General features: G+C 49.5%; 1 protein-coding gene across 2 annotated transcripts; it reads right to left on the reverse strand.

The window, feature by feature from the left end:
* Nucleotides 1–2,971: 2,971 nt before the first annotated feature.
* On the reverse strand, nt 2,972–11,062 carry LOC119126092 (dynein assembly factor 5, axonemal-like). 2 transcript variants are annotated; one of them, XM_037257141.1, is made up of 13 exons: nt 10,494–11,062; nt 9,962–10,146; nt 9,766–9,890; nt 9,417–9,535; nt 8,777–9,009; nt 8,353–8,574; nt 7,069–7,212; nt 5,123–5,291; nt 4,449–4,596; nt 4,055–4,205; nt 3,676–3,832; nt 3,377–3,568; nt 2,972–3,271 (listed from the first exon to the last, which is right to left on the reverse strand). In XM_037257141.1, exons 1-13 carry the CDS (start codon nt 11,029–11,031, stop codon nt 3,117–3,119), a joined length of 2,538 nt encoding a protein of 845 aa, XP_037113036.1. In that variant the 5' UTR covers nt 11,032–11,062; the 3' UTR covers nt 2,972–3,116. The 2 variants fall into 2 exon arrangements, with proteins under 2 accessions (XP_037113036.1, XP_037113037.1); XM_037257142.1 differs by having other exon boundaries at nt 9,962–10,186; nt 10,494–10,577.
* Between the last annotated feature and the right edge of the window lie 85 nt (nt 11,063–11,147).

Below are 11,147 nucleotides of genomic sequence, written 5' to 3' on the forward strand. Positions count from 1 at the left end.
CGTGCTTTGTCTGGCCCCTCACCTAGGACCCGTTTGCCATGGGTGACCCTACCAGGGGCATGAAGCCCCAGACAACATGGCTCCTAGGATCATAGGGGCACGCAAACCCCTCCACCACGATAAGGTGACGACTCACGAAGGGGTACAAGTAAACAACACAAAAAAATAAAAACAAGAAGGCACAAACAATGAATAAATAAGAGTGATGAATAAATAATAAATAAAAAAATAACACAATAAATAAGAGGAGCAAAAATGGAGCAAGTGTGCATACAGCAGACAGTCAGAATATAGCGCAAAAGTACAGGACGCTACGCAGGAGGGGGGAGAGAGTTCAGGATCCTAACAGCCTGGAGAATGAAGCTGTTGGTGAGTCTGGTGGTGCGGGAGCGCAGGCTCCTGTACCTCTTCCCAGAGGGCAGAAGATCGAACAAAGAGTGAGCGGGGTGACTCACATCACTCACAATCGTGGTCGCCTTGCGGGTGAGATGGGAGGTGTAAATGTCCTTCAGGGAGGGGAGAGAAGCACCAATAATCTTACCAGCCGTGTTCACTATGCGCTGGAGGGCCTTCACGTTGTATTCAGTGCAGCTACCAATAACGACGAGGCTGACGTCAGGGCGCACGCGCGGCGTAATTGACAAAGGACGTGGAATATTTTGAAGTGCAAGCGCCGTCTGCGGCGCGCACCCATTGTTGACATAAAGGACGATCGATGGATTTAATGAATTGAGTGACACAGATGCTTTTATAAACGTGTTATTTATGTAATAGTTATTTGAATAACTCTGAATGTTACGTCAGGCCCGTTCTCAGCTCTTCGTTTGTGTTTATGTCACGTTAGCTTACCTATCGTTTAGCCTGTTGTTGCTCGTTCATGTCTGTTCTTGGTGTTGGATTTTATCGAATAAATTTCCCCCAAAAATGCGACTTATACATGTTTTTTTTCACGTTATTGTGCATTTTATGGCTAATGCGACCTATATTCCGGAGCGACTTTTAGTCCAAAAATTACGGTACTCAATGTTTGTTTAAGTAGACTTCATGCAAGTTATCTCACATTTACCGTTTTTTTCCATGTATAATGCGCAAAATTTAACTAATTTATTGTCCTAAAATCTGGGGTGCGCATTATACATGGGTACAAAAAAAAAAAAAAAACATTTTTTTTTTTATTTTTTATTATTTTTTTTTAAGAAAATCATGGTACAACAATTTTTGAAGAAAATCTTGTCACGGATGGTTCTTTACAACGTCACTTTCCTCTCTTTTCATTTTAACCTAACTGATCGCGGTGGTGCCTTTCTGGGCAGTCGGAGAAATCAACGCCAACAAAAGTCAAGTTTATTTATTTAAAAAAAAAAACATCCAGCCTAGTTAAGAAATCACCAGAAATATCACCATGACAATTGTGAATAATAAATAAATAATTATTATATATATTATATATATTATTATTATAATAATAAATGTGATAAATAACTGGAACATCACTCAAATATTGGTGATCCCGTTGAGAGTCTCACATATTTCTTCGCTATCGAGTTTGCTACTGCATGCGCAGTGATACTGACCGGCAGAATAACATCCGGTTGTTCCCAAAGATGATTTTTTTTCTGAAATAATTTTACGTTTACGGACTTAAGTAACCCGGCCGGGTCATACCAAAGACTATGAAAATGGGACCCATTGCCTCCCTGCTTGGCACTCAGCATTAAGGGTTGGAATTGGGGGGTTAGATCACCAAATGATTCCCGAGCGCGGCGCCGCTGCTGCTCACTGCTCCCCTCTCCCCCAGGGGATGGATCAAAATCACACGGGGATGGGTCAAATGCAGAGGACAAATTTCACCACACCCAGATGCGTGTGTGACGATCATTGGGACTAAAAAAAAAAAAAAAAAAAAAGTCAAAATTTGGGTGCGTATTATACATGGGTACAGGCTTTTTTCCAGCATCGACATGCCATTTTTAGGGTGCGTATTATACATGGGGGCGCATTATACATGGAAAAAAAACGGTACTTAACGTTTGTTGGAGTGTATGCACGAGAGATATCTGATTATTTACTCATTATTATTATTGTTGTGTGATACTTAGCAAGAAAGTCTAGAGCAATGTTTTACAGGGACACGGCACCCAGCACGTTTGGAGATCGCAGCCCAGAACGAGGCTGCCAACCAACTAAGGACAGACTCTGCACTGCTGGGGTCACGAATCGGCCAAGGCCTCGCACCACACAACATCCTTTAGTTAGCTAATCAGCGTTGCTACAGCCATAATCTCCCCTCCCTTTAGTGTAGCAACGCCTTTTGTAGTAACCAGGGCAACCCAAAATAAAAAGAGGAGATAGCGGAAGAGGAGTCCAGAATTGGTGGACTGTAACTGGGCCTTCTACGTAATTCTCCTCGCGAGCAAAAGGAATACTGGTTGTCTTCTCCTCTTCTTTCAGTGTATAAAATAATGTCTTATGGTACTTAGACCTGACACATTTGCTTGTTGCTTTTGTCAAAGTTTTAGCAAAAATTATGAATATGTTTCATTTATTTGATGATTCAAAATATTCAAACTGAGGTTGTAACTGAATGTTTAAGTTTGTGATTCCACTTAGCTTCACCTCCATGCCGCGCAGCATCCAAATCTATTACTCGAAGCACACTGCCACAATCACATGAGTGAGGACATTATTCCTGATGAAGGCAAAATGAAAATCCACTGACAGATGCTTTACTAACTTTGTAACAAGAATTTAGCATCATGTGTTAATCACTAACAGAGTGACAAGAGTTGAACTCTGGATCACTTGCAGCCGTGAGTTTGAACTGAAAACATGTTGAAGAAGCTTAAAAAGAAGACATGAGCAGAAAATTGAGCTTGCGTGATATCAGATAGCAGAGAGCGACGCACAGTAAATACTGTGGATAATGGTGAGCTCGGTAACAAGGTCATAGCAAGCGAGCAGCCAGGACACATTCTCACACAATGCTTTTTATTGGACAATTATTGGCGGCGACAGTCCACGACCGATGAAGGCAAAGGCTCGTAAAACGGAACAAGGCGGGCCGAGGCCTCTCTGTTGTCCAATGATAAGAATGCGTTCCATCAGCGAGCAGACCGTCAGTGAGGGGAACGGCTACCACCGTGCGCCTGAATGGCATCGATGTGCTGTAGCAGACGGTCGCAGTGGTGGCAAGTGCGGTGGTTGTCCCTGGCGGCTTCCACTTCCTTCTTGAGGAGCGCCGGAAGGACCAAGCTGCCCGTCTTCAGCACCTCTGCAAACAAGCGTGCGTCGTCATTGCTATCGCCAGCGTGATGGCCGTGGCGTGGGATCCGTCCTTTCCGCTCCACCTTGAAATCAAAGCGAGCGGCGTGCTCACCGAGCACTTGGTCTTGCACAGCGCCGTCGGGGTCATCCAGGTGCAAGAGGAGCTGCTGGAAGAGGAACTGCAGGTGTGACGCGCACAGTCCTGTGTCGTACTCTGCGCCCAGGCTGGACAACCACAGGCCGAGTGCACGGAGGGCCTCGCCGCGCACATCCTCGCTGCTGTCGTCGAGACGCTTCAGCAGCTCTGTGTTGCGTGGCAGCGCCCGAGCATAAGTGCGGGTAGAGTGTTGAAGGCAAAAAGCGCTCCTTCAACTCCTGAACACAATTGGAAGTGTGCCGGGCGGGACGTACCGGGGTAGATCTTGTTGAGGGCCTCCTGGCCCAGAGACGATCCCACCAGTCCGAGGACGGCGCACAGCGAGCGACAGGCCAGCAGCCGGCCCATCGGGGAGTCCTCGTCTAGAGACGACAGCACCTGCGGGACCAGCTGCTCCTCTGCGCGCAGCAGCTGAACGCAACGGCCACCAAGAGCAACAATTTGGAAACAAACAAACTCACCTTGCAATGCGTGTGATGAAACGGTGAGAAAAAAACAAGTGAAGCTGTTGCACTGAGGCAGCGGAACAATCCAGCTGGCCCAATGGCAGCTCTGAGTGGGTTACACCCCTTCATGCATCGGTCAGCACTTGTGAAATGACTCGGGCGCCATCATGAGTATGTGTGTGTGTACTTGTTGCGACGTGACGCCTCCTCCCTGCAGCAAGGCAAGTAGACAGCTGAGGGCAGCGGTCCGTAGGGCGCCGGCAGTACGGCCGGCTCGCCACACCAGGTTTGGAAGCAGCACCTCACACAGGAACTTCTCAGACTGAGCCCTGAAAAGTCTGCAATCAAGACGTTCAACAACATCATTTGGAACCTTTGCTTTTTTTGCTACAAAGATCCAATAAATGAATTCGGGGAGGGAGTACGTCTCTTGGAGAGCGTACGGATGCAGGTCGACACGGGCCAGGTGTGAGATGGCCAAAATGATCTGATGGTGGGACGCGAGCCGGCAGTTGTCCGCCTTGTCGCAATCCCGTTTTGGCCCCTCCCTTTTCTGTGTGTGCGTGCGCTGCCTAACGCACCCCTGAGAGTCCAGCGTGTTGCCTCCGTCCAGCAGCAACTTAGCGAGCATGGTGAAGACGTTCATCCTCATCTCTTGGTCTCTGTCTGGCTGGAGGCAGGTGTGAAGCAGCATCATCAACTGGCTCACAAACTCTCCCATAACTGGACCTACGACACACAGACACACACGTTTGCACGGTTTTGCACACTCATTTGGGTATTTAGTCGGGCAGTGACTCAAGGTCAGTGAGACATTAGTGATGCATGGGCCCTGAGGTCCTTGTGTCTATCCCACACGGACCAACAATCAAGACGCAGGCAAACTCGCCAACCACCCATGTTTGCATGTTTCTATTTTTAGCCACGTGCGGTCCCTGCTCGGCAGACGGCCGATGTCCCGATTGTGGCCCCAGAGATTTGCCTGGCGGGAACGTGTGAAGGGAGAGGCTGTGTAGCGGCGGCTGACTTCGCACTTTGCTCATGGAGCAAAGACAAGCGGGCGGCTGAAACTTCTTTTCGCCGTCATTTTGGAGCGTATACTGTGCATTCAAGGAAGGCCAATCAAGCAGGACATCTCCTCATTCAAGCTGCCTGTCAGCAATTTGAAGAAGAGTTGAGGGCAGCACAGAAATAGCGGCGACGTTTGTCAACCGGTGCCTCTCCCTGCGCGGCGGGCACCTTGCTGGCGTCTCACCTGACTGCACCAGGACGATGTGCATTTGGAGTCGGTGCGGCGAATAAGCGGACCAGGTGTTGACAGACGCGGACAGCCAGTCCAGCAGCTGGCCCATGTGTTGCCTGTAGAGCGCCGGCACCGAGCCCAGGCCCTGGACCTCACACAACCGCTGGACGCACTCCAGGGCCTGAGGAACACATAGAGAGAATCAAGTAACCTCTGACTAGTCAAGTTGACACTTGAGCATTCAATCAATTGAGGGGTAGGGGGGTGCATGAGATTCATCTCACTTCAGAGTTCCCACGGTTGAGGAAAAAAAATGGCAGAAATTGGACTTCAACTGTTCCCATCTTTTCTCAAATAAACACAAAGGCTTACTTGTTTTCCATTCGTTTTGTTTTGTAATAAATTATTTGTTGTAATAAATACATTTCGATTTCATCACATGACCTCAAGCAGTCCGATGCGGCGTCCAGTCGAATAAACGCCTCGCTTCCGATAGGAATTTTTTTTTAAAAAATCTCACAGCTATATCTTTGTGTCAACGTGTTTTAATACATGAAGCGCATTTCCAGCAAGCGGTAGAGAATTTGGAATTTGTAACATACAAGGCACAAGGTATCCTTCAGTTGCATACCTCTTCTGATGCACTAAAAATTAACACCCACCTCCCCCAGGAAAAAATAACCGGTCGTGCCACTAAATAGTTCAATCTACCATAGCCAGGCAGTGCCTAGAAAAAAATAAAGGCCTTCCCTCCCAAAAAAAAAAAAAACCCTGTCTGGAAGGAGCTAAAGTTGCCTCTCCTGAAGTGCTCGTCAATTGCTACCGTGCCAGCTCATGCCAGAATGCGAGACATTTCGTCCCATTCCCATGCCGGAAAGTGATTGAGAGTGCTTAACAATAGAAGATGTGCAAGAAGAATGGGAAAACAGTGTTGCAGCGTGTGCTCTGATCAGACCCATCCCATTCTTCTTGCACATCTTCTATTGTTAAGCATCCGACACGACGAGCGCAAAAAACAAATGAGAAGAGAGACACAGGATGTGACAAATATCAAAGGGACGCAACTTCAACACATGAGTAAAATTCATCTTGGAGCAAATGGGAGGAAGGAGTGCAAAGATGGACTTCAGGGCAGAGCAAGGGACTTGATCAGTCCCGCCATGGTCCCTCGGAGACCAGCGGTGTCAGACATGTTGATGGGAAAACTTGGCCCCTTTGCTGGGAAAGGGCTTCTGCTTTTCCCCCGGGCGGGGCGTGGGGGGGCGGGCCCGCCCACGCTTTGTTATTCTTCCCAAGCTCTATGTTGCCGGCGTCTTCTTGACCATTTAAACAAGCGCGGCGATGTAAACGGGTGCCGCAGTGATTTCTGTGGCGGCCGACCGAATGACCGACTCCGTTTGTCACACTTCCTGTCTGTTCGGGTGTCTCTCTCGAACAGGGGCGGGCGGGCGGGCGGACGTTTGTGCTCATGGGAGACTTTTACTCAAAGCGACTCAGTAATCGGTAGATACACAAGTTTTTCATTTTCATTAAGGTGACAGACCCAAAGTTGGTGCTGGTCGTTTTAACAGACTCTGCAATCAATTTCACTTTACGTTAAGCTTGGCAGTCAATGACACTGTCTTGAAGCCTTTTTTTTTTTTTTGTTTGGTTTTCCATCACTTAGATTTTGAATTTAGCACTGATTTCGCAATTTGCTGACCCACGAATCCTTATTTGGCACATCTGCTCTCACGGTGACGCACACCTGCTCAGAATGACATCTGTTTTTTGTCCACCCCCGCCCCCCCCCGCTCTTTCTCCGCCTTTCACCGAGACTGGATTTCAAAGTTCTCTTCTAGAAGGTGCAATTTAAGCGCCCCTCAGCTAAGTGGGTAATGATAGCGTTTGGCGTGGCCGCATTCCTCAAATGGCTGCCTGGCATCCTGTGGAGTCAAAGCGCGGTGACATTTTCTCACCTTCTGGCTGAGGCCAGGCTCAGCAGAGAGGCTCTGGACAGTGACCAGCACCTGCAGCAGCTGCAGGCTGATCGGGCGGCAGTCGGACCCACACTGGTGCAGCAGCGTGTCCACGCAGGCCAGCAATTGCTCCACGTAGGCAATCTGGACAAAGGAGTCCGGGAGATGCAAATCACTGTCTTGAGCTTTTGCATTCCATGTCTTTATTGGCAAACATTGATTCCACGCCAGTTTTTATGCAAGATATTTTCATGGACCGTTATGGAGTAGATTATCCTACTCAGGTAGAAAATCCCAAGAACGGTGCCAATGGTCAAATGTTGCGGATGATCATTAGAAATTAGAAATACATTTGAGGCAATTTCAATTACACCAGCACACCACTTGGGAACACGGCCCCAAAAGCTGCTCAGATTGCTATGGTGACGGGAAAATAAACAGCCTCACACTCAGGTTCCCGCTTTCCTGCGTGCAGGGCAGCGTTGCAGGAGGAGGACATCCCTGCCCCACGAACCTTGCTCAAATGAGAAAAATTGAGACATGTGGGGCAACCTTTCCCATTTTTCAGATGTTTTTCTTTCTATGAAAGAGCCTTTGTGTTGCTTGCCCCCCCGCCCCCCAGACCTACATGAAGAATGCGGGTGATTGGCGTCAGAGAGCACTTGCCAGCTATTCCTGCAGATCCTTCCAGATCATGTTCCTGTACACCACTTTGGCATGCCCAAAATCTGGCCTTTCAACTTTTGTGCAGGATCTTGTCAGACTGTGGCCTCTCCTTTTTCCAGCAGTTGTGTGCGTTATTTGAAGACAAGCAACCAATGCATCCTTATTTGTCTTTTTTTTTCTCCCTTCTGGTTGTGAGCACAAACACGACGATCACAGACGTGCAGCATTTGCTTTGACAAATGACATGGTCATCCGCTTTTGCCAGCTCATCTGTTTGTTTGGTTTCAGATTTCCTCAACAGCGCACCCGCTGAACTGGCCGCGCATAGAGGCGCTATTGAAGGCCGCCGCGCCTTTGCCGACCAAGCGTCTTATCACAAAGCATATTTGCACTGGTAGGAAGGAGTGAGTCGGGGGAAGAAATCCAGTGCCCAAAATAAGCGTCAGCAGCGGCTGCGGACAACGATCTTCTATGACACCGCCAAAATCAGCAAATGGGAAACAGCCTCTATGCGAAGAGCCTGTGCAGCGGGTTAGCAAGGTGGACAATCAAACGCTTGTTACGGGTGTGCGCTCGAGCCAATTGAGTTGAAGTGGATCTGGTGCCGAGCGCTCCCACCTGTTGATATTCCTGGCAGACGTCAGGTTGGGCCAGCGTGTCGGCGATCCGCCGGAGGTGCGGTCCCAGGAGAGTTTTGGGGCATCCTCCCAGCATGCCGCACAGCACCATGAGGGCGGACCATGGATGCAAAGAAGCGGGGGCATCGACGTGATCCAGGAGCAGCTTGAGGAAGACCTCGGGTGAGACGAAGGCACCCAACACTTTAGCGGCGGCCAGGCACTAGCGGGGAGAGCGACAGGAAGTCAACGGGTGGCAAATGCGTTACCACCACATGGCGAGCCCCTCCCCCACACCGGTTCAAATGCTGCTTTTTCTGATCAAATGAGATCTTTTTTGCCATCTTACTGTCTGGGAGATTGAAATTGGGAGATTGTTTTTGACGACTATTATAAAGACGGGGCAAGATGTGTGTCCGACTCACATTGTGGACCACGTCCCTCTCAGAGTCGGCGCAGGCCCGGTAGAGGAGGACCAAGAGAGACTGGAGGTGCTGCGTGCTGTGCTCCTCGGCGTGGAGCAGCAGCACCGACAGCAGTCGCGAGGTTCGGACCCGGGTGGCGACCAGCCAATCGCTCAGGTCGTGGCCGATGGCCGGCACCAGTCTGTACAGGTTCCTCGCCACCAGTTCTCTGCAGCCCAGACCTGGACGCTCCACTGGTAGGAGAGAGAGAGAAAGCACACACGTCCTCTTTCTGAACTCTGCCAAGCAACAGGCGACATGACGCAAGTCTAGAAAGACAGCAGCACCAGTCACCACTGAGGGATACTCGTTCAGAAATACAACAGCCCCTAAAATAATGTGGCCAAACGGATCGCTTTTTGATATGCCGATTTGGCAGAATTGACTCGCAGCAGTGGGAAAAAGGGCAGCAAAGTGCTGCCACTAAAGGCACTTTTAAAATCCTGCCACTCTGCACTCCTCCGTTATCCAACGACCCCTTTTCTACTTGGCCCTCAGTGTTCGAGTGTGACCCCCGCACTTGGAGGCCCTTCCAATATGAGGATGGCAAGAAAGAAAAAGACATGTCCTGCCCGCCCCCCTTCGATGCGGGGAGGCTGACCTCCCAGTGGGTAAAATTGCGGTGGGGTGAGCAGAAAGTCCATCTTGTCTTTGAGGTCGTCCTCGTTCTCCTTCTCCCACTGAGCGCCGACCCGCTGCCATAAATCAGCCGACAAAAGTCTGCAGAAAAAGTCCGGGCTTATTACAGAGGCCTGCGACGACAGCTTTTCTCCATGAATCCATTTCACCGGGAAAATGTTACAGTTGTAGCACAGTCACACTGCAATAATTGGAGTTCAAAGTGAAACACACGCAACTCACGCTGATTTAGGATCCATTTGTAAAACATTAACTAAAGCGTCAAAACAGACACGAGTGCCCGATTGCCTGACACAAGGCCGGTAACCTACCTTATTTCGGGAATCTCATCCGTAAGACCGCTCAGCAGGAGAGGAATGAGTTTGTGGAAGTAGGAGTACCTGTCCATTAATTTGAGCAGCCAATCGCCGACCACCAAAGTTACTGCTTTCCTCACCTGCACCAAGGGGAAAAAGCTCAATCGGGTTCATGTAGTAGCAAAGAGAGTAAACAAAAATAGCCCACAACCTGCGGCGAGTCATCAAACAGCCTCTGCGCCAGGTGAGACAAGACGTTGTCCACGTTTTTCCCAGTGCCATGCTGAACGACCGCCCCGGTAGCCTCGATGACAGACACCCGCACCTTGGAGTGCTGATGAGCGATCGTCTGCATGAGCGGCATCACTAGACTCTCAGCCTGCATGTGGAAATGCTCTGCGGAGGCCAACATGGACGCAACCGGTTAAGGCTTTCTCTTAACAAGGAGACACAATAAGGAAAATGGTTTAAAAATCTTTATCTTGCACATTGGAATGGGGGCAAACGGGGAGGCAGGCGGTTGAAGACGTATCTTCCCAGTCTGGGTGATTATCGTCCACTGATTTCGGCATTTGATCAAAACCTGCATTTATAACACTGATGACAGCATCAGTGAAGCTAGATGCATCGGCTCATCATTTTGCATTTGACCTTTCTCGAAACGTCGCTCACTCGCTCGCTGCCAAACAACCGCTAATTTTTGTAAGTTGTAGCATTAGCTCATTAGCCAAAGTTGGACTAACCTGGCACACACTTGGCAAAGTTAACGGTGCATCTGCAGCTTTCCCTTTTGACATCGGGAAAAGGGTCGACCAGTGTTCTCCGCAATATGTCGATCATTTCGTTCAGATAAGGCGCCAGCTGCTTTCCACACACGTCCACCGTCAGAGTCAACATCTCCACAGCGGACAAGCGCAGCTCCTCCGCCGGCTCCAGGGTCTCCTTCTCCCCGAACCGCTGCGCCAAGCAAGGCATGAGATAAGGCAACGACTCTTGCGGTTCGGGGACGCAGCGAATAAAGTCGCTTATGAGCAAAATGGCGATTTCTCTACATCTTTCCATCGGATCGGACAGACACTTGAGGAGAGGCTTGAGGAGGGCTGAGAAAAGCTCCTGGAAGACGACGCCCGACAGCTTTTTGTCCACCGTCTCTCTCTTGATGGACTCCAGGGCTCTCTTCCTCGTCGACTTGTTGTCTTCGCCGAGACAGTTTAAATGCCGGGTGAGTCCTCGCAAAACTTCCGCAGAAACGTGCTCGTCATTTGAAGCCGTGGCCGCCATCTTAGCTGTGGTCGTTATGACAACCAAACAAACGGCCGCTTCCTGCTTTGTCCATCACCACTTCAAAACTGCAAAACTTTATTCAGAAACGCCAAATGTTCGAACAGTGTTCCGTA

Source organism: Syngnathus acus, chromosome 8 (assembly GCF_901709675.1).
Source record: "Syngnathus acus chromosome 8, fSynAcu1.2, whole genome shotgun sequence".
Classification (NCBI taxonomy): domain Eukaryota; kingdom Metazoa; phylum Chordata; class Actinopteri; order Syngnathiformes; family Syngnathidae; genus Syngnathus; species Syngnathus acus.